Source organism: Talpa occidentalis, unplaced genomic scaffold (assembly GCF_014898055.3).
Source record: "Talpa occidentalis isolate TD23 unplaced genomic scaffold, MPIMG_talOcc4v2.1 talOcc4.2, whole genome shotgun sequence".
NCBI classification, from domain to species: domain Eukaryota; kingdom Metazoa; phylum Chordata; class Mammalia; order Eulipotyphla; family Talpidae; genus Talpa; species Talpa occidentalis.
Genome location: NW_023602073.1, coordinates 11,925,912 through 11,949,374, shown reverse-complemented (window position 1 = coordinate 11,949,374; position 23,463 = coordinate 11,925,912). Strand labels below are relative to the sequence as shown.

General features: G+C 41.3%; 1 protein-coding gene and 2 long non-coding RNA genes across 6 annotated transcripts in view; 1 reads left to right on the top strand and 2 right to left on the bottom strand.

The window, feature by feature from the left end:
- Positions 1 to 6,360: 6,360 nt before the first annotated feature.
- HDGFL1 (HDGF like 1) lies at positions 6,361 to 8,365 on the bottom strand. The gene has a single exon (XM_037520740.2). It carries the CDS (start codon positions 8,293 to 8,295, stop codon positions 7,627 to 7,629), a length of 669 nt encoding a protein of 222 aa, XP_037376637.1. The 5' UTR covers positions 8,296 to 8,365; the 3' UTR covers positions 6,361 to 7,626.
- Positions 8,366 to 8,471: 106 nt separating this feature from the next.
- Positions 8,472 to 23,463, top strand: part of LOC119251685 (uncharacterized) — a 72,065-nt gene continuing 57,073 nt past the window's right edge. For all 4 annotated transcript variants that reach the window (XR_008552998.1, XR_008552997.1, XR_005126569.2 and 1 more), the window contains exons 1-2: positions 8,472 to 8,855; positions 16,709 to 16,747. This is a non-coding gene — a long non-coding RNA (uncharacterized LOC119251685). The remainder of the gene's footprint in view (positions 8,856 to 16,708; positions 16,748 to 23,463) is intronic.
- Positions 20,844 to 23,463, bottom strand: part of LOC129146369 (uncharacterized) — a 135,125-nt gene continuing 132,505 nt past the window's right edge. The window contains exon 6 of the long non-coding RNA XR_008553006.1: positions 20,844 to 20,922. This is a non-coding gene — a long non-coding RNA (uncharacterized LOC129146369). The remainder of the gene's footprint in view (positions 20,923 to 23,463) is intronic.

The window sequence follows — 23,463 nt, the reverse complement described above, 5'->3', positions numbered from 1 at the left end:
GCAAAATTATTAGTTTTCTAATCACTCAGCAGATCTTAGTTTTCAAAAGAAAAAGAGTGACTCATACAGTGGAACAATTACTCTTGCTTTTTCTTAGGTTTGCTTTTGATTTAAAAGGATATTTAAGATACTGTCATCAAAGTACTCACTGATTAAAACCAGTGTGTACGTCCCAACAGCGATGGTTAAGAACAAGGGGAATAAAAAAGAACTTATTCCCCTAAATCCTATACAGTGTTGTAAAACAAAATTGATGGCAATGAACCTCAGGCTGAGAGACAGATGCCATGGAGAAGAAGCATGTAAAGAAACAGCACCAAGGAAGGAACCAATGATTGACACATTCTCAGCACCAGAAGAACCACAAGTGTTAGGGGAAAGCAGGTCTTGTTGACAAGTGAATAGCAGTGAGAAAGGAGCTGAGCTGAACATATTTTTTAATGAAGTGTTAAGTAGATCACCAAGAGAGGAAGATAATGACTGTGATGAAGAGTTGGCCAGGGTGTGAGAAAAAAAAAAAAAAAAGCAAAATTAAGTGACACTTGGTAAAATCACAAGAGGACATGAAAACCGAGAGTGCTTCTGGAAAGAATGGTCAATCTCTTGTAACACTCCAATGCCTTTTAGTAATCGAATTGGGCAGCTCATTAAAATTATGTGTGAACAGATAGGTACCTTGGCAAAAAGGCAAGGGAGTCAAGAAATAACTAGAGCAATACAATTACTATTTCTACAGTTGAAAAAAAAAAATCAGGAATACGAGCCACTCGAGGAGATACAGTTAAGAAATACCCCCTGGAAAACAGCGAGTGGATCCTAGGGAAATAACAGAAGCAATAAAACTGGTCACAAGAGGGATGAGTCATGCCAAAAAAGAGGAATATTTTAAATTGGAAATGTCTGTATAAAATAACTCGGCTAACAGTGAGGGAATTTAAAGAAGCTATTTGAAGAGCAATATGAGGAAATGAGAGGATAAGATTTCCATTTCTCTCTGTGTATGAGCAGAACAAATATAGAATTAAATACATCACAAAGAGCTGCTTGGCATCTGGCAGGGGCCTCCGGTGTTTTCCTAAATAAGATTGTGCTAAGTTGGGTTTGAATGATTTCCATTGGTATTGTTGAGTCTCTGGACTACATTAAATGGCTGTGAATTTACATGGACATAATGCCTATTTTGTGCGAGGTACCCTACTTAACATGTTAACATAGATGACCTCATTTGCTTCTTATGACAGATCTGTCACATGAAAATCATTATCAGGATTTTTAATCAAGGAACATTGAGATCACACAGCTCTTGAACAGTAGCACCGGGAATTAAATCTAAGGTGGTTCCAAAGCCAGAAACCACCAAGTGACTCCCCACATTACAGAAAACATCAAAATATATTTTTTAAAGATTTATTTATTTATTTATACAAGCACTGGGTACAGTCAGAAGCATAGGAGGGTGAGAGAATTCACCAGAGCCAGAGCAGGGAGCAGAACAGGCAGATCAACAAAGTATCCTGCTGTGGGGAGCAGCAGGCATGGCACGGCAGGAGAGGTCTGTGCACCACGTGGGACCCTCTCCAGTGGCCGGGGATCGAACAGGTGCTGCAGAGGCTGCAGGTAGCTTCACAGCCCAGTGCTCAACCACTGCACCACGGGGGAGGCCCAGCATCAAATTGTTAAAGAGAAAACATAGCTTAAGGAGCCAGACACTGTGTTTTATATGCTACTCACACTAGAATTCAGATGGTGGCCTTGGATAATTTGGTTTATCCTCCTCAGGTTTCAGTCTTATTCAGGTTTGTTATCTCGGGAGGCCAACACCTACATACCATGATGGAAAAGAAATAATCTCAGGCAATAAAAGTCATGTACTCGTCCAAAAAAAATCCTTTGGTTTCATTTATCACATCTTACTAAGCATAACAAAATTGTCTGAATTTTCCTGCCGGGATTCCAGGCTGGGATGAGTGTGTGGGTGTGGTGGGGATTTAACATGCAACCCATATAAATCAGTAAAGAGATTTTACTGGTTGACTAGGCATAGGAGTGGATTGGAGACTCTCAGGGGAGAATTTGGGTCTTGTTGGAGCTCACTGAAGGAGTGCCTATGTGGCATAGTAATTCATGGAAAATTTCATCAGGGAAGAAGGGTGTATAGAGCTATCAGTTTTTTGAATAGGGCACTCACCAAATAGTCCTCGGGCATTAACCATGCACCAGGGTAGGAAAAGGTGAAGTTTATTTTCACTTATCACTTCACCCATGTCAAAGACTTGGCCATTCTCTGCCTAGGAGTGCCCTGATCAACATATGCCCTGATCAACAAGCTGTTTCTAGCCATCTGGAGCCTTCTGCTGTGATCTTTACTGTGTCTCCTCTGACATTCTCAAGACCATTTCAGTGAAATTGAAGTTTACATGTAAAATGAGACTACAAAGAGAAAATCACCAGCTGTCACAATTACTCCAGAAAAATCACTAAGGAGATCTCTATTTTAAGGATCTCAACCTCTAATATGGTCAACTTTTTCCACCAGGGGTAGGGAAGATGTGGTTTATTTGTTTATTTACATTTTATTTTTTTTTTAATTTTGCATGGGAATTTTCATCATTTGTTTTTTTAATTTTTTTTTAAACAATATTTGCTTCCCTCCCACCCCCTCATATTGAGTCCCCATAGAAATTCCTTCCCCAGGGCATCCATTTTACATTTTAAAGGGACAGATTTTAGGAAAAAGAAAAAGAGAGGCACTTGCATAGTCACAGGTGGGCAGGAGAGTTGTCAATGTGTTTATTTACAAGTCAGATAGTTGATTTGTAAGATTGCAACTCAATTCCTTTAAAGTATTAAATTCTGAGACATGGGCCTGTCCAGGGGGCACAGCGGTTGAGCGCTGGGCTGCGAAGCTGCCTGCAGCCTCTGCAGCGCCCGTTGGATCGCTGGCAGGCGAGGGTCCCACATGGCACGCAGACCTCTCCTGCTGTGCCCGCTGCTCCCCTCAGCAGTGTACTTCATCCGTCTGCCTGTTCTGCTCCCTGCTCTGACTCTGGTGAATTCTCTCACCCTCCCGTGCTTCTGACTGCACCCAGTGCTTGTATAAATAAATAAATCTTTAAAATAAATAAATAAATAAATAAATAAATAAATAAATAAATTCTGAGACATGTCTATAACAAATGAAATATCTATACCACAAGAGGGTGAAGCAATGGCAGATCCAAATTCTCAATAGCATATCCGCACTGAATTGTTATAATTTTTGGACTCAATGGCTAATATATGGCTTCAGCCTGGAAAAAGCAACAAGCAGAATGCACTCTTGCCTAGCTGAGAGCCAAGCATTATTAAAGTGTCTGTGCAAGTACCTTCCTATAATGAGGTGGCTTGGAGAGCATTCACAGACCCAGAGAAATCTCCCTCTTGATGGCAAACTAATAATATTCCTCCACTGTCTGAGCCTTAGTTAAGCTTAAGCAGGCAGCTACTTACAGGCACACAAACTCACTCCCAACCCGTGAACGAATCTATCAGGTCAGTTTACCCTGCCTCTCTCTCTTCAGAGCCAGAATGTGTTCAACATCATATATGACATTTAATCACACACCATGGTTATAAGGAGTATTTGATAACAGATTTTCAAGCGTTTAGAAAATATCTATTGTGTGCTTACTGTGGCATGATTTGGAAACAGGGATAAAATATTAATGAAACATATTATTTTCCTACAGTCTAGTGGAAAAGCAAGCAATAAACAGGAAATTAGAATCTGATCAGTGTGAGCAAAGGAGCTCACAGAACACACAGGGGTGACTTTTACCTTGTGTAGTTGCCTTCAGAAGAAGGCGGCAGCTCTTTCTAAATACCAGGAGCAGCATGTGTGGGTAGCATGTGGAGCAGAAGCTGTTCTTTGACAAGAGTGTTGACAATGAGCTGAATAGAAGATGCCCTACTTGCCCTGAATATCTACAGTATTTTCAGGAAGCAGAAAATGGAGGTTATGAGCCACAAAGAAGAATCTGCACCTTTGATGAGAAATTGCAGAGCCGGTGAGGGCTAAATCTTGGCTAAGAGAAAGACACAGAATTTACAATCAGCAGCAGCTTAGTCCCTGGCTAAAATGATATAAGCAGAGGTGTTGGTGTGAAATGTCAAATACTTTTGTAAGACTCGAAAGTCTTATGGAAACCAGAATATTAAATGTGTTTGCAAATCAGTGACATGAAATGAGCATGCATCTACATGCAAACTTTAAAACAAGGTCTTCAGAACATATATGAACACATTTGAACACCCACCACACTCATCACACCACCACATCTGCAAAAGGTCCTGCAGAGCTCTTTGTTCAGTAAGGTAACTGATCACTGACCATTTTGATCAGTCCTTTTGTGAGAGACAGCTACACTTTCCAGAAAAAAAAGCGGCACTGGAATTAATGGAAATTTTTGGCAACTGAAGAAATTTTAATTTCCTTAAACAGACTCTTTTTCGAAAATAGTTTTCAACTCATAATATAGTTCATGGCCAGCAAATTAGACAGAAGGCTGAGAATATAGATTCCCACGTTCCCCTTTTCTTATTAGGCTTTGTGTTAACTGTATCATTCTTTACATGTACCATAAGCCCGATTATCAATTTCAGTGCCATGTTATAGTTACCAAGAAGATGACTGTGTGCAGCGCTTCCTAATAAACACCGACTTTTTCTACCACCACCATCAGAAACAAAAAAGGACGAAAGAAATAATACAAAGAGAAAGACTCAAATGGCAGTAATTTCATTTCCTATCTTTCAGGTTATTGAATCATTTCAGAAGATGTGCCTCCATAAAAACCTTATCAAAATCACATGCCTGCCTGTGGCAAATATGCCGATCCATATTCAAACTTCCTATAGTCACATACTTCTTGAAAAATATTGAATGTGCAATTGTCCTCATCATTTCGCGAACTCATTTAAGGACAAAAGAATTGTCAGGTGCCCCAAATGTTTTTTTCTTCCCCCGAAAAACCCATGAGCAATGCTTGTTATATTTCTTTGCCCTACACACATTGTTTCACTTCAAAATAGTGAAAGTTAAGTACTTCCATCTTACTCTATATGAAATTTTATTCACTAGGAGGGAATAAAATATAACAAAGCAAACAGCCTATGATGTAGAATGAGAAAGATCTGCCATTGAGAATTGGTTCATTACTAGTGACCTTGGGAAAATTACTTATAATCTCAAATCTCAGCTTTAAGCCAGAGATAATACCAATTAACTAACTGGGTGGTTGTATTAATAAAGACATTACGTGTAGATTATGTAGAGTATATTGTCTGGCATCTTTTAGAGACTAAATAATCCCTGCCATCATGATTACTCATTACTAATACTGAAGTAACAATTTGGTAACTTCTATTTTCATGTTTAAAGTTGTTTTTGAATGTGCAATTCAAGGAACAGATATTAGGCTTGGACAAGGAAACCCTGTATTAGGTTCCTCACTGTTCTTGAAGTGCAAGGAAAATCATTAACCTCTCTGAATCAGAGTGACCTCCAATGGGAATTTTGAGTAATAAACCCTACCTTGTCAGACTAGTACAAAGATTGAATGAGGCCAGTCTTCTAGGCACATGGTAGACATTCATTGAATAGAAATCCCCGGTGTTAATATTGCAATAGCAATAGTGGAAAAGCAAGGAATGCATCACCTTGAGTACCTAGGAGTAAAATAATATCATCTTATACACAAATAGAAAATAAGATTGTGTTTCATGTCAATCCTGCTGTTACAGTGATGGTCTGGCATGTTCCATGAGAAGGATCCCACTCTTTACTAAGCTTCTGCATGCATGCAATGTTTATGAATTCAGAAACTGGAAGCCAGTATACTTAAATATCCCCAGATATCTCCACGAAGCCATAAATTATCATATGTATGAAAAGACATAAAATATGCTGCAGTTTCTACACATTTTAAAAACTGGAAATATAAAGCTATTGTCTCTATTATGTAAAGGTACTGGAGGAAAGAGAAAAGTGGTAAGGTTTAGGAAAGTAACAACATTAAAAAAAACAAAAAAGGAGGACCAGTCCTCTTACCTTCATTCTTCTCTGAATCTATTTGGAAAAGCATGGAAAGTATTAGAAACTCAATTTTCATTGCAGTTTGTCATTCAAACATTTTAAATCAAATTGCTTCCATTCATTCTAATCATTGTCAGTGACCACTGCAGATGGAGTACATTTTGGAGACCTTGGGATAACAAACATGAGTCTAAAATCTCCCTACACATCACAAATAATCACTTTGAACATGGAACATGTAAGAAACACCAGGAACACTACATTTAAGGCCATTTCTTCCCAAACCAAGGAAAAGACCTGAAAAAATTTGTTTCATCAACAGGTTTTATTTCCTAGAACTGAAATAACTCAGATCTAAACTTCCAAAGCTACAGTCAACAGTTTTTTCATCAGAGCCCAAGGGAGAAGAGCAGGAATAAAAGAGACAGTGCAGACCACTAGGAAGAGGTTAGGAGGGGGCACTTTTTTCCATGTCCTCTCAGTAGGTGACAACACTGAAGGGTCCAGGTTCCGGGCCAGGGGTTGCAGACAGAAGATGGCACTGTAGAGGAACACCAAAGCCCTCCTTCGGAAAAGAAAGTCATTAAATCCCAAATAGGAAAGAAACCCCTTGGTTCACTCTGAAATACAGTATAGGAGTGGGAAAACCATGAGCAAAGTGGAGGTAAAGGGCAGATGTTCATTTCAAAATAAATTTCCTTTTACTAAAAAGGTTTGCTAGGTTCTGTACCTTTTCTTCTATACCTGGGTGATGTATTTAACTACAGAGCGGTCTTGTGGCTGGTAGGAGTGGAAAAGGAGTAGTCAGGAGTCTCCCCAGAATATCCCTTGTGGCCTCAGAGATCTAAATGAAGCTCTAAATGACGACATGTGCTCCTTACTAGTCCCATCCAAGAAACTGGATAAAGTTAAGCCTTCAGATCTTACAAACATAAAAGCCCCCTTCGGCCGACCAGGTGTGGGTGAAATACTCCAACTCCCAGAATTTCCTGGGTCAGCAGAAGTAATTTTGGAAGGAAGCCCCTCCATTCCTGAATCTAGACAGTTGGGATGACAGGTACATGGGAGCACAGACAGGTGTTTTGTAAGATGTCACTCTCTTGCCTTCCTCACTACCACATTTTGAGGCTTGCCAGGTCCAGGACCCCAGAAGTCCCCCTTTGCATTATAGACCACCCCTTCTCCCAGCCCTGATTCCAAGGCAGAGTCCTAAACGCCTGTGGAAGGAGGGAAGGGGTATCAGGAGATGGAAACACAAGTTCCAGGCCTCACCAGAAGCCTTTGGGAAACAGTTCCAAGCAGCGAGGGACACGGTGGCTTCATCCCTACCCAGGGAACAGAGGCCCTGACTCAGATCACACAGGTGAGGCGCAGATAGCCTGTCCCAAGCAGGCCAACCCCTAATGGCCGGGCTTGGAGAGGGGGAGTCAGGGGTGAAGAACAGCGCGTGGGGTGGGGGCAGGTTCCATCTTGCAGGCCATGGCGAGTTTCCCCAGTAACAGCCAGGCAGCAGCAGGAACAGGGGTGGGGGGCTCTTCTTGAAACACTGGTGACTACAGGCTCGCGTGGTCTCCGACGCCCGGCGCCTGGGCCTCTTCCTCCGGCTTCCGCTCCTGCCCCCCCTTGGGGAGCCCCCAGGCCGGGCCTGGTTCAGACGAGGCGCTGTCGTTTTCCACCTCCACCAGGAGCGGCCCGTGCGCGGGGGCTGCGGCCTCACTGGCCTCTCCTTCAGGGTCGGCCTCCCTGGGACGTTTGGGGGTGGCCTCCTCCAGCAGCTCCCCGGCGCTCCTCTTCAGAGGCCTCTGGACCAGCTCATCGACGGGCTTCCCCTGCTGGTCACCGCCGTCCTCGTCCTGCGCGCTGCGCTTCATGGCCACGACGCCCTCGCCATCCTCCAGCGCGGGCCCCGGCCCGTCCACGCAGCTCTTCTCCTGGACCAGCTGGTAGTCAGACGCCTGGACCATGGGGTTGTTCTCGATCTCCCACAGCCCCTCGCTGAAGCCCCTCCTCTTGTTGGGCTTGCCGAACTTCTCCTTGGACTCCTCGTAGGGGAAGAGGTGTTTGGGGCCCAGGAAGGCCGTCTCGTGGGTCCCGAAAAAAAACACTTGGTAGCGATTGGGCTCGGCCATCTGCTCTATCCGGGCCGGCCAGTGGGCATAACCCTTTAACTTGGCGAACACCAGGTCCCCGCTCTTATACTTGCGCCTGAAGAAACTCGCCATGGCGGGGGCTGTGGACCCGGCCTGGGCCTCCGCGGCGGGCCGAATGGGCGACACCCGAGAGTGCGCGCGCCCTGGGCGGCCGCTGAGCGCAGGTCTTCGCGCGCCACCTCGCCACGAGGGTGCCCCGCGTGCCCACCCGCGGGGCTCAACGCTCATGCGCCCTGGGGTGACTCCAGGGCGCGGAGGGCCTCTCGGGCTGAGACCCCCCCAGCCACTTTGGCGCTAGCGTTGACACCGTGGGTTCTAGAAGGAGAAAGAGGTCAGCCGGCCAGCCTGGCGACGGTTGCGCTGCAGTGCATGGTTGCTGCGTCCAGGGTAGCCTAGAAAGCAGGGCCTGAAAACACGTGGACACAAGCAGCTCTGATTTTGGTGAGGCTAGAAACATATGCATACTTGCAGGAGGCCTAGAGGGCCTCATCGGTGCACTGCAGAAAACCACAGTCCTGTGTCTGGAGCCATTGAGGAGATGACTGAGTCCAGGGGTTCAATCAAGCCTTTTCTGGTTTCCTTGGAGACAAACACCGGCGCCTGCAAGGGAGCTCAAGAACAGAGAGAGAGAGGTATGTTACATTGATCAGGTCAGCAATAGTGTTGGGTATCTCAGTGCACTTCTGTTGGTGATCAATACTGCCAGTACTTTTTAGGGTCACGGAATCTACAGAGCAACATGGTGATCATGTCAAACCAGCCACCTCAAAATGTGCTGCTGTGAGAGGTATGGCCAGGAGCAACTGTTGAGCCAGTGGATGCCTACAGAGTGGAGAGTAGAAGGTGGAACTTTCCAGATGCCACCTCTCTGAGCAGGGGCTGATGGGGAAAAGTAGCAGAGCTGGGGCTTTTGGCAGTTAAAGAGTTGTTGGGGCTTTTGGCAGTTAGCCTTCCTGGGGCTTGACTGTTAGGCTGAGGGTGATGAGGGGTGTCTGTACAGAAGCCTCCAGCCTGAGGTGAGCTGCGTCAACTCGGATCTCAGTCTCTGCTCAGGGGAAGGACGCTATCTGAGGTAGGACACAGGCCATCGGGGCATTATGTGCCAGTCTATACATTCCCTCTCGCCCTCTCTCTTGTCCTCTCCTCCTGTTCTCACCCTGTTCCCTCTTCCCCTCTCTTACAGCTCTCCCTGTTCTGACTTCCTGTAAAATAAAACCTGTTCTTTCTTACCATGTATCTGCTGTGGGGTCATGTCCTGCATGTCTGCTTGTCTAAGCAGGCTGGTGAGCAACTGGGTCATTTTTGTTCCCTCGATTTGATCCATTTCACTATTTCACATGGGAAGGTTTACATTGGGTGCTGGACATGGACTTTACCTTCTCAATGATTCTTGCATATTGTAAAAGATAAGGCCATATATATGAAATATACATATATGTATGTATGTATATATGTATGTATGTACGTATTGGGTTGTTGGAAAAGTCATGATGCATTTTTTTTCTCTGTTTTTCAAAGAAAAAAATATATAATGACTTTTCTGACAACCCTACAGGGTTGTCAGAATATATGTCATATATATATATATATACACATATATATATATGTCATATATATGGATAATAGAGCAAATGTTGAATTTCTTCCTACAAGAGAGGAAAATGGGTTTATTTTGCTTAAAAATTTCGTGTAAATTGGGCCTCCCCGGTGGCGCAGTGGTTGAGCGCTGGGTTGCGAACCTGCCTGCAGCCTCTGCGGCGCCTGTTCGATCCCCGGCTGCTCCCGGGCCACCGGGGGAGGGTCCCGCATGGCGCGCAGACCTCTCCTGCCGCCCGCTGCTCCCCTCAGTGGTGTGCTTCGGTCCTTCTGCCTGCTCTGCTCCCTGCTCTGGCTCTGGTGAATTCTCTCACCCTCCCGCGCTTCTGACTGTACCCAGTGCTTGTATGCATGTATGTATCAATCAATCAATCAATAAATAAATAAATCTTAAAAAAAAAAGAATTTCGTGCAAATATATTTGTATCAAATATACTGTTGGCAACTAGAGCCTCCTAGGGGCTCCAGACCCAAAAAATAGCAGCTCAGTTGAATGACTATTTTAAGAAGATAATCTTTCCATATATGTCTTTTCTGAACTCATATTTATGGGGGTTTCAGGGTACCACTGTTACACAACTTTCTACATCTTTTTTGATGTAGAAAGCTGTGAACTAGCTGTGAACTTTCATTTTGTAACCTAATTTGGCTAAGCCAAGTTTGTCTTAATGGTAATCTTGACAAAAAGTCCTTTCAATATCAATTATACGTGCAACTTGGCAGATATTCTTGCTTAATGTAACCAACAATAACCAGTGGAGAATATTTTTCTCGTTCACAAATATCTACAGCTTTTCAGATAAGAAACATCAAGGACACCATGAACCATTCATTCACAAATTTACATTCTCCTAGGAAGGTGAATCTCATTCATTTTCCCCCTCTCAATTTCTTTCTTATTTTTTTTTAAGATTTATTTATTCATGCATATAAGAACCGGGGTACAGGCCAAATGTGTGGGAGGGTGAGAGGATTCACCAGAGACAGAGCAGGGAATAGAACAATCAGTTGACTGAAATACACTGCTGAGGGGAGCAGCGGGCGAGACAGGAGAGGTCTGCTGCACCATGTGGGTAGCTCCCCAGCTGCTGGGATCGAACCTATGCTGCAGAGGCTGTGTTTAGCTTCACAGTGCTGCGCTCAACCGCCTGCGCCACCAGGGAGACCCTCTACCTCTCAATTTCATAAGAAAATGCTGGAAAACTAGAAATGTGTAATGGTTGTAGAAGAAAATGGAAACCCAAAGGCAGCTATGGAGCCCATACTAGGAAGGACTGTAGCATTTCTGTAAGAAATGTGCCAAAGTTGCTCCAGGAGGAAAAAAGTCTGGATGGATAGCATGTTAGGAAGAGTACTCAGTTAGGCCTTCAGCCTAGTCTGAAGGTGTATCCCAACCTAAAAATAACTGCATGAGGGCAAACAAAAACGATGTAAGCCACATGTCAAAAATCACCACAGGGATGTTGAATCATAGAAGGTGAGCCAACATGAGCATAATATTTGGCCTAGAGAGCTGAGAGCACAAACAAAAGCTATCAACAACTGAGACAAAAGTTAAAGAGGAGAAGCAAAAAGATCTAGTAGAGAAAGACTTATATCTGCACAGGGTAATAGAGATTCTACTAGGCAAAGGCGTGTCATTCCCCTACCTCTACCCCTTGCTCAGCAATGCTCATATTTGAGGTGCTCAAAGACTGGCACAAAAGATATTTATCTTGGATGAATTGAAAATCTATTTTTTTAAAGATTTATTTATGTATGCATACAAGAACTGGGGTGCAGGCCAGAGGTGCAGGGGGTGAGAGGATTCACCAGAGACAGAGTGGGGAACAGAACAGGAGGAATGACTGAAATACACTGCTGAGCGGAGCAGCAGGTGAATCAGGAGAGGTCTGCTGCACCATGTGGGTAGCTCCCTGGCTGGGGATAGAACTCATGCTGCAGTGGCTGCAGATAGCTTCATAGGCTGTGTCTTAACCCCTTGCGCCACCAGGGAGGCCCTGAAAATCTAATTTAAGGTTTTAAAGCAGGTGAGACTTCATTGCAGAGCTATGCAAGCTAGTTTTAAAACCATGTTTCCTTTACATAAATACAAAGGAATTCCAGAAGTCAACGGGAGTGGGATTGTGAGGATGGGCTTAGAGGAGGTGGAGGCAACATAGATTGTGAGGATGGGCTTAGAGGAGGCGGAGGCAACATAGTAGGAGACATGATAGAAGTCTGCCAGCCCTCACTTTTTTTTATGAGTCTGGTAAGACTGGAAGTAGATGCAATCTCTCTGAGCCTCTGCTACATGATCTTAACATGTTTAAAATTATAATTAGAATTTCTCTCAGGATTACTATAAATAATAATGATTATGGGTATAAAAGTTTAGAAAATGTTTAGATAAAAGTTCAGATAAAGTCTATGCAATAACAAGTGTGAAGTACAATTTGATTCTATATGGGATTAAGTTATGATGATGGTGATGATGATGGTGATGATGATGATTAGGCTAAATAAGGGAAAAGGAGTGGAGTCATGAATAGAGACATCAATAACAGCACTGAAGAATGATGAAAAGTCTTCAGCCAGTTAAATTCCACCTTGCACATGGAAATGTATATTGCGTATGGAATTCCGTGTTACATATGAAATTACTTATTATGAATGGGATTACGTGTCTCACATAACATTTTCAGAACAAAACACTAAAGTTCTTGTTATTTGCAAATATTTTTTTCCAAAATGTTCTTCACCTTGTGTTTTCCCATAAACACAACATGATGGAAAACATGGAAGCGTATTCCTTCAAGGGGAAAATGGGAGGAAGTTTGAACAAAAGTAGAATGCATTTAAAGAGTTAAATAGAGATTAAAGGATATTTCAATCCTTTTATTTCTGCATTCCAGTGATCTTGGCTGCTTTTACTTTGAAATCAACTGGTTTTTAAAGTTCCCTCTTACTCCAAGTGAGAAGAGGAAGTTGTATTATGGCAGCTTGCTAGGGTTGGTTAGATTTGGCTATTCTATAAACAAAGTACTCATGAGCAACTACAATTACTGATTTTCCATGAATTCATATATTTCCAATGGATCAGAATATTTTAAATATCAAATACACCAAGAACACCTGTTTATAAAAAGCACCTAATTTCCACAGCAGCCTACCTCTCAAAACACCTGAGGGTGAGTCCAAATTGTATAACACTTCTGAGTTCCCTTCTCTGGAAAAATAGTAAGAGGGTTCAAACACTGCCTTTGGCAATAATTATGAAATATGGGCAATAAAACAATTTAATTGCTTAAGAAAAACGTTAGCTGTCTAGTTGATGTTTTCTTCACTGGTTTTAAATTCAATTAGTTTGGTGTAAACTATGACTTAAAATAAGTTTTAGTTGTTTTCCATCTGCTTTGTCTTCATGAAAAAATATTGACTGTGTTGGATTTATACAACAAAAGTATCTTACCTGATTGTTATATGAGGTCAAGACTTTTCCTTGAAAAATATTCTAGTAGGGGCTTCCTTGGATTCCTAGGGGTGAAGTCTCAGCACTATCACCCCTGGGGCCAGAGTTCAGTTCCCGGCCAGGGAGATAACCCACATGGCAGATCTCTCCTGTCTTGCCTGCTGCTCCCCTCAGCTGTGTATTTCGTCAGTCTGCCTGTTCTGTTCCCCACTCTGTCTCTGGTGAATCCTCTCACACCCTGCAACTCCAACCTATACCTCAGTTCTTCTACACAAAACAAATAAGTTAAAAATGCTCTAGTAGACATAAGTATACAGAAAATAAACCCTCCCACTTCATGATGGATTAAAAAAAAAAAAAATTCCCTGTGTTCTTTTCCAAAAGGTCACAGGAGGTGTGCTACTTCTGTATATTGTCACCTCTACATTTCATCAGTGCCCACTTAAGCTAACTTTTTAGAGCCCCAGGGACTTCTGAAATCCCAAGGGTTCTACTAGGACAGGGATAAACTCAGTACCAGAAGGGAAGTCTCAGGATTTAAGGGGCTTTCACAAGGATCCACATCAATAATTTGAATAGTGATTCATTCTGTATCCACCTTTGATGATGGAATTTAGGTGCAGAGATGAAGGCACAGATTTTCCAAATGGTGCATATGTGCTGGCAATTTGTGCCCTCTCAGCCATTCATAAATGTTATGGAGTAGGTGTATGAAGGTGCAAATAGATCAGAATAGCTTGTAAGGCTGCTGTCGTAGTGGCCACTGGAAAGAAAATTACCAACTATAAAAATTATGAAACTGGCTGGTTGTGAATAATTATGTTTCATTACACTGATTGGGTGAGGACTTATAGACTTTCAAACTTATTCTTCAGGAAAAAATAAAATGTTTCAATAAGATGGATAGTTTTCTAATTTGAATCATGCCCAGTAATGTTTATTCAAGCTCAGCCACATGAAAATGTATGAGTTATTTTTTTTATCTATATAATTAGCAAAGTTTAAACTAATAAGCTATTAATGCTGGTGAGTATTCAATAATTGGGAATTAGATGCCTCTAACATCATCTATTTACATAATAATTACATAATTAGATGGCCACACTCTGTAAAGTTTTTAAAGTATGATTTAGTGAGTTGGGAAATGCTTGCAACATGAAATTGAGTGAAAAGAGGAAAAAGTATATAGAACAGGTAAGTTCACTAGCCTATGTGAAACGTGGTTACTTAAATTCAAAATGTGGATGGTCATAGCACCCATTTGAGACAAAGACAGAAATAAACAGAACAATATGTGTGAAGTGTGGTGTCTGGCATCTATTAAGTATTAACTACTATTGGTCATTACTATTAAAATAGCCCAACAATAGCTCTATTTTATTAAAGTGCAAGTCTTTTTTTTTTTTTTTTTGGTATGATTTGATACATATATTTTCTTGTTACCATTGTTTTTCCCCCACAAATTTTTTCTGGTTCTAAATTTAGCTGGATACCTTGCTAAGGTATCTTTTTGTTATAATCCGTTTCTTATTTTTTAAAGGGGCTGTGTTCTTCTTGCAATAAAAATACATTCTTGAGAGTTCCCAAATCAACATTGTCATGTCTCTAAGCAAATGAGGAACTTGGCTTTACAATTTCAAGATGTTGTATTTCTTGCTGTAATACTAAGTGACATGTAAGTCACCCCAATGACTTAAGTATTCAGAAAAATTTGCTAAAGCGTTGAATGATGTAGCCTCAATCTTTGTCTCTACTGTCACCTCCAACCAACAGCTTCCTAGCTTTCAAAACAATTACCAAAATATGAGTTGTTGGGGATAACTAATGTATAGCATATCCATTTAAGAATATCATCAAATATGGTGGAGGACTCTGGGTGCTTTTGTGGTAGGTGGTGTGGTGTGGTAACATACATACAAAGAAGTACCTGTACCTCTGATGAGATATTGTATTGACTGCTACCTTAATCAAAAATACAATTTTCGGGCATCCCCTGGTGGCTCAGTGGTTGAGTGCTGGGTTGTGAAGCTGCCCACAGCCTCTGCAGCACCGGTTCTATCCCCAGCCGCCAGCGAGGGTCCCACATGGCATGAAGACCTCTCCTGCCACACCCGCTGCTCCCCCTAGCAGTGTATTTCGTCAGTCTGCCTGTTCTGTTCCCAGCCCTGGCTCTGGTGAAATCTCTCACCCTCCCGTGCTTCTGACTGTACCCAGTGCTTGTATAAATAAATAAATAAATCTTTAAAAAAGATTTATTTTCTCTCTCTTTACTTTCTCTCTCTTTGTTAAAAAGATTGACTGATTGATTTATACAAAGAAGAACTGATGTGTAGGCCAGAGGTGCTGGGGGTGAGAGGATTCACCAGAGATAGAGTGGGGAGCAGAACAGGTGGATCTACTGAAAATACACTGCTGAGGGGAGCAGCCAGCGAGACAGAGGAGGTCTGCTGTGCCATATGTGGGTTAGTGCCCTGGCTGGGGATTGAACTCAGGCCCAAGAGGTGATAGGGCTAAGGCTTAACCCCTAGGCCACCAGGGAGGCCCAAGAATACAATTTTCAAAGAAGGAAGTCACCAACAAGTATGTGATATGAAAAGGATGGAATTTTAAAATCAAGCCTTCTAATTAATTTTGAATTAGTGAAAATGGTATTGAATATAGACAATATAAAACTGAGATGGACAAAATAGTCTTATTCCAAGAGCAGCTTCAGTTATATGCTTTTGTCAGCTAGAATTCCAATTTCATTTATATGCATCTTCATAATAAAATGCCACATTAAAAATGAGTCAAATGTGCATCTGCCTTTGGTGATGGAGTTTGGGGAGAGGGAAATGAAGGTGCAGGTATTTTATCTTCACAGTGTTGAGTCAAGCTCTGTTTCTCACAAAGTATCCAAGTAGAATAATAATTATACTGATAATCTATGGTTGGCAGATATTTTTAAATAAAGTAACGTTAAGGACACATCATGTAATGTTGGTATACATGTGGTATCTCTCCAGTGTAATTATAATAGATAAAACATCAACTTTTTTACAAAAATGGCTAGCTTTTCTTTGTTTCCTAGAATATTTATAACTGTAAACCCTAAGAGAGTTTCTTTTTTTCTTTTTGTTTTCAAAGGACACACATTATGATACTTTAAACAGCTGCCACCATGCTTTGTATTCTGTTTTTGTAATAGCAAAATCTAAAAGCTTTTCACTGAGAAGATAAATACAAAATCTATAAATACAAAAACAGATAAAGAATAATGCTTTAATCAGTTATAATTGGAACTAATTCATTCAACTATTTGTCTACTAGTTTGAGTGGTTTTACACATTTTTTTTTTATAATTGAAAAGAATGAAAGAATGAAAACCTATAGCTCCTTTATATTGTAGAAGATTGATTTGGTTTTGTTCACTTTTCTGTTTTCTATTTGTTTTTTCAGGACTCCTTGGAGTTGACAGGGAGATTTGAGGCTGCCGAGGTAGGAAACACCAAAAATTGCAAACTGGAGTGTAAGGTGTCATTTAGGGCACCACTGCAGGTCACTCAGTGCCTGAGTGTTCCCTATGTGATCAAGGGAGAGCTAAGTGCTGTGGGAAAGACAACATGAGTGTAATGAGAGAAAATTTTAACCAGGTGGTGTGTGTATATATCAATTCTTTCGCATATTTTGGAAGATTATTATTTTTACTTTTTTAAGATTTATTTATTTATGCATACAAGTACTGGGGTACAGGCCAGAGGTGAGGGGGGTGAGAGGATTCACCAGAGACAGAGTGGGGAACAGAACAGGCAGGCTGACTGACATACACTACTGAGGGGAGCAGTGGGCTAGTCAGGAGAGGTCTGCTGAGCTATGTGGGTAGCTCCCTGGCTGGGGATCAAACTCGTGTTGCATCAGTTGTGGACAGCTCCATAGGTTTCATCTTAACCCCTTGCACCACCAGGGAGGCCCTGGAAGATTATTTTTGATCTGCTATGTGATCTGTCATAACTTATACTCTTTTTATAGATGCATGAGCAGTATGCGTGAGAAAACTTAGTAATTGTTTAGTTCAATATTTCCACATAATAGCTTTATCTATGATAAAATATGTAAGATTTTCATTTATTTTTCTAGATTTGTCAATTTCCTTTAAACTAGGTTTGTTTCTGCTTTATTAATGCTGGTTTTTTTCTTTACTCTATTAAATTTCATAATATTTTCTCACTTCATTTGTTGAATTTATTCACATATTTTATCACTAATTTTTTATACAGCTTTTCTTTTACTTTCAATAAAGGGAGTATGGCACAAAGTGATTGTCTTACTCGTGGATGAAGTAGTAGATAAGTTCTCTTAGCTCCACATAGCTAAAAATATATTTAGTGTAACCTCACTATTATATAGTACATTAGCTGGGAATATAATTAACATTTAAAATTTTATTCCCTCAAGAATATGAAAGCATGGTTGCAATGTCTTCTATCATTTATTTTAACTTAATTTAATTTTTTTAAAGATTTAATTATTTATGCATACAAGATCTGGGGTACAGGCCAGAGGTATGGGTGGTGAGAGGATTCATCAGAGACAGAGCAGGGAACAGAACAGGCAGGCAGACTGAAATACACTGCTGAGGGGAGCAGTGGGAGAGACTGGAGAGGTCTGCTGCACCATGGAGGTAGCTCCCTGGCCAGGGATAGAACTCGTGCTGCAGTGGCTATGAATAGCTTCATAGGTTGCAACTTAACCCCTTGTACAACCAGGGAGGCCGGTCTTCTAGTATTTATTAATGATACTGAGAAGCCTGCTATCAGTATAATGGTCATTTCTTTGCCGATATCATGTCTTTCTCTTTTCCACAGATCAAAGATTTCCTTTATTCTTGATATACTTCAGCTTCACTCAGACATGTATGGGTGTGAATTTATTTTTATGTTCTTAAATATAGCCTCTCAGACATTTCCTCAATTCTTTTCTGGAACACTTATGTAAGTACATAAAATTATCACAATATAGCCCATGTCTCTTATATATATGATCTCAATCTCTCTCTAATGTGCTAAATTCTGCAGAATTTTTCAAAACTGTATTTGAATTCATGCATTTTTTTGTATCTGATTCAAAGGCTATCCCAATTATTATCATTTCAATAATGATAGGTTTTTATTTTTATTAAACTTTTTTTAATTTTCTTACATTGTTGTTCATTTTTCTACAATATTTCCTTTCTCCCCTCAGGTGTAGTCCTCAAAAATCTCCCACCACCCCATCACCCATGAACCATCACCATACTCCTTTGTTCTCTTCCCACCCCGTCTTGACCCCTCTCCCCACCTTTCCCTGCTGTATGCCTCAGATCTATAGTTAGCCTGCAAATTTTATCTTTTTTCTGACCCTTTGATTTCCCTATATTCATCCTATAAATGAAGCCATCTGATATTTTTCCTTTTCCTTTTGACATTTCACTGAGCATGATCCCTTCCAGCTCCATCTATGTTGTTGCAAATGGCATGAGTTTATCTTTTTTTATTACTGAGTATTATGTCATTGTGTGTGTATGTGTGCATGCGCACGTATATACACTACATCTTCTTGATCCATTCATCTGTTTGGGGGCATTTAGATTGTTTCTATATCTTAGCTGTTGTAAATAGTTCTGCAATAAACATAGGAGTGCAGGTTCCTTTTGACTTAAAGTATCTGTGCCCTTTGGGTAGATTCCATTCAATAAGGATAAGTTTTACTTAAAAATTTCTAATTTTAGGGCCTCCCTGGTGGCGCAGCGGTTGAGCGCTGGGTTGCGAAGCTGCCCGCAGCCTCTGCTGCGCCGGTTCGATCCCCGGCTGCTCCCCGGCCACCAGAGGAGGGTCCCCCATGGCGCAACAGACCTCTCCTGCCGCCCGCTGCTCCCCTCAGCAGTGTACTTCGGTCCTTCTGCCTGCTCTGCTCCCCGCTCTGGCTCTGGTGAATTCTCTCACCCTCCCGCGCTTCTGACTGTACCCAGTGCTTGTATAAATAAATAATTAAAAAAATTTAAAAAAAAAAAAATTCTAATTTTAAAACTACCTTCATTATTCATATCTCTTTTGATTCCCTATTTTCTCATTCTTTTAAAGGATTTGCCCATTTCTTGATCCCTTGAGAGATACTAAATATATCTGTTTTAATGCCACTATTGATATTTTTCCCTATTTTTATTTCATCTGCTATGATGTCACTTCCTGCTCTCAACTACCGGCTTGGTGCAGAGGCAGGAAGGCACAGTGCAGGTTTTCTTATTTATTTGTTTTTTATATCACTGTTCATTTTTAAAAATGTTTGCTTCCCCACCCCCTCAGGTGTAGTCCCCATAGAATTTCCTTCACCAATGCACCTGAGCACCATCACCTCAGTCCCCTGGGCTCCTCCCTCCCTCCCTCCCTCTGATCCCTTTCCCTCCTCCTGCCCTGCAGGATGTCTCTGGTTTATAATTGTCTGTTTTTGCTTTGTTGTGTTTTGTACTGTTATTTTTTTACACTGATGCCTTATTTGGTTCCCCTATATTCCTCGTATAACTGAAACCATTGATACTTTTCTTTTTCCTTTTGGATTATTTCACTGAGCATAATTCCTTCTAGCTCCATCCATGTTGCTGTGAACAGCATGAGTTTATCTTTTTTTGATTGCTGAATAATATTCCATGGTGTATATGTACCACATCTTCTTGATCCAGTTCATCTGTTTTTGGGCATTTGGGTTGTTTCCAAGCTTTACCTCTTGTAAATAGGTAAATAAACATAGGTGTACAGGTGTTCTTTTGAATCAGTGTTTTATTGTCCTTTGGGTAGATCCCTAGGAGTGGAATTGCTGGGTTATATGGTAACTCCATTTTTAGTAGACTGAGGAACCTTCAGACAGCTTTCCATAGTGGTTGGACCAGTTTGCACTTCCACCAGCAATGTAGGAGAGTTCCTTTTTCAATCACAGAGCAGCTTTTCTATGATCCGACCAGACGGGTAAAGGAGAACCCTGGAATCTTCAGTGGCTTTTCAGGTGTTTATTGAGGTTTATTTTACCACAGGTTTATTTTACCACATACATGGCAGGTGGGGGTCTCTGCTGGTTCTTCTTCTCATTCTTTTTCTTATTCTCTTGGTTCAGTTCCTTCTTGTGGCATACCCGTGACACCACACTAAGCCCCATTTCTGCCCATCTGTGCCCACCTGTGCATGCCCACACCCTACTCCAGATGCCTGTCATCAGGCAAGCATTCAGGACCTCAGAGATCCATCATTAATGTTAATGGTGTTGTGGCCTCCCAAGTGGCACAGTGTGTTGAGCACAGAGCTGTGAAGCTGTCCATAGCCTCTGCGGTGCTGGTTCAACTCCCGGCTCAGCCAGGGAGATCCTCTCATGGCACAGCAGACCTCTCCTGCCTTGCCCGCTACTCCCCTCAGCAGTGTATTTCATCAGTCTGCCTGTTGTGTTCCCCATTCTGTCTCTGGTGGACTCTCTCACCCTCCCGTGCCTTTGGACTGTACCCCAGGGCTTGTATAAATAAATAAATCTTTTTTAAAAAATTAAGAAAAAATACTAATGGCTAATGGTGTGAGGGCAGAAAAGCCTGATAATCACTTACCCTGCACTTGGTCTGAGGATGCCTCACCCAGGGCTGCCTGCACATCAGGTACCTGTAAGAGGTAATGTTGTAAATGTTGGATCTCCCAGAATGAGTAAATCAGGATGTTTTTTTTTTTTTTTTTTTTTTAAAGATTTATTTATTTATTTATTCATTTATTTATTTATACAAGCACTGGGTACAGTCAGAAGCGCGGGAGGGTGAGAGAATTCACCAGAGCCAGAGCAGGGAGCAGAGCAGGCAGAAGGACCGAAGCACACTGCTGAGGGGAGCAGCGGGCGGCAGGAGAGGTCTGCGCGCCATGTGGGACCCTCCTCCGGTGGCCGGGGAGCAGCTGGGGATTGAACCGGCGCTGCAGAGGCTGCGGGCAGCTTCGCAACCCAGCGCTCAACCGCTGCGCCACCAGGGAGGCCCAAGGATGTTTTTTTTTTAATTGCCATTTTCATGTCAGGAAGTTCCACTCTGGCCCAGCCATGAGGCCAGTGCTAGTGCCCCACTGTTCATGAGTGAACTTATTCCCTACAGCCCCCAAATCCAGAATCCTTGGTCCTCTGCTTGCTTACAATCTGATCCCAAAGGCTCTGCAATGTTAGTGTGTTAGTTTCTCTTAATAGTTTGCATTTCTTCCATTTCTGGTCCATCTTTCTAAGCTATTTGCATCTTTTATGTTTTATCTGCTATTTACCATATGTTGGATCAAAAAGGGAAGGTCTCAGAGCATGAATTTATAACATCTTAATTAGGTATCAGGAAGTTATAAAATGTTATATGTATACTTCTCCCTTTACCAGTTTATGAGTTAATTAAGGAGAAAAGATTGTATGCATGAAATATGTAGCAAATACAAAACAGATTCTATTAAAACCAAATGGGCACCCATTTATACAAAAATCATCACAAAACACTTTTGGGATATGGCAGGAGTTGAGGTTTTTCTTAAGGACGAGTAATATTTGAAAGGAAAAATAGGTATATGAATGTTAATTTCTTTTCAAATTCACTTTATTATGTGCCTTGAAAGTGTTTTTTGTGAACCTGCCAGTAGTGGTTTTGAGAACTATAAAGTGTAGCACTCTGCATAAGCTCCCCATGTACATAATCAAGTGCAAATCAAGAGAAAGCAATTTTTTTTCAGAGCTCCTAGAAGTTCCATGCAAAGACTCGTACTAGGAGTCATTCAATTTTGGAGAAGCTAATGCAAGAGGTGAAAATGTGTGTGTGTATCTGTCTCTGTCCCCTAAGAAATATTAAGACTGCAACTACTGGCTTATTGCATTTAAAGGCATATTCTTCCCGGAAAGTATTAGCAACAAGTAATTGACTCATTTCCCCACAGAAATCCAGTATCTAAACCAAAACGTATCTTATTCCCCTCTGTGCCTGAGTTTTCAGTTTTAAGCTACTTCATAAACTTTTCATATCCTCAGAAAAGTCTAGAAATAATTGCACCACCTAATGCTCTAATATAACTCTGCTGCCTGCTCTGCAGGGCACTTCTAGAAGTACATCACAAATGCCAAGAGTCAGTAAATGAACAGAAAGAAGCAAGAGGCAAGACATTCACAACTCTAGTTTACTTAATGCCTCTGTTTATGTCTCCCTGATTCACGCTGCAGCTAAGACTCTCCAGCCATTTTACAGAAATAATGGACATAATTGGGCCTGTGAGTTGTTAGGGCTAATGATTAGCCTCACTCAGACTAATAAAATTCCCAGTAAGGAAAAAATGTGGCTCTTCTGTTGCATGGAGAAGAAGAACTGCAGGCCTCGGTCATAAGTTTTGGCAGAATCTACAAATAGTTGATTGAAAATGGGTGATGGAAATCAGGAGACAGGAAGATTAACCTACGAGATGTGTCTGTTTTAAGTCAACTTGACTTCCATTTATTGCAACACTGACATTGGAATAAACCTGTTAAAATATATTTTCAAAATGCAACCAAGTGGTAAAACATGATACCTCTCTTTAAAGCTTTTTTAATTGAATGCACCTGGTGCTGTTCTCGACCAATTTATGTTAATGCCACACACAGGCAAGCAGGACCTAATTACCAATTAAGCAATAAAGCTGTTTATATGAGCAATGTTCTCTGGGTCATGTCCATGGGATGGAGATATATATCTCTTCATATCATGTATATATATGAACTGCAACTATTTGGTTATTGAATTTAAAGGCATAGTTTTCCAGGAAAGTGTCAGCAATAGCTAATTGGATCAATATTGACTCATTTCCCACAGAAATCGAGTATCCAAATTGTGTGTGCATACACACACACGTGTGTGTGTCTTTATATATGAATGTATATGTATATATGTGCATAAATGTATGTGTATAAATATATGTATATACCACACACACTATAGTTCTTAACCTTTCTTTGTCAACTTGCATTATTGAATGCTAACTTTATAGTGCTCTCATTTGTAGAGTGATTTGATCTTTATAAATGAGAGGCATTCCCTAATTATATAAAGTCCTGGGTCATTTTAAGTCAAAAACTAAGATTCTTTCAAATATATGAAAGGCTAATGGTTTTTAGATGGTGATTAACTGAGGCCTCATTCAAATGTGACTGAGATTACAGACTTT

Bases quoted from the DNA above. Each gene is read 5' to 3' on its own strand.
- HDGFL1 (XM_037520740.2), bottom strand. From the start codon at position 8,295: ATGGCGAGTTTCTTCAGGCGCAAGTATAAGAGCGGGGACCTGGTGTTC.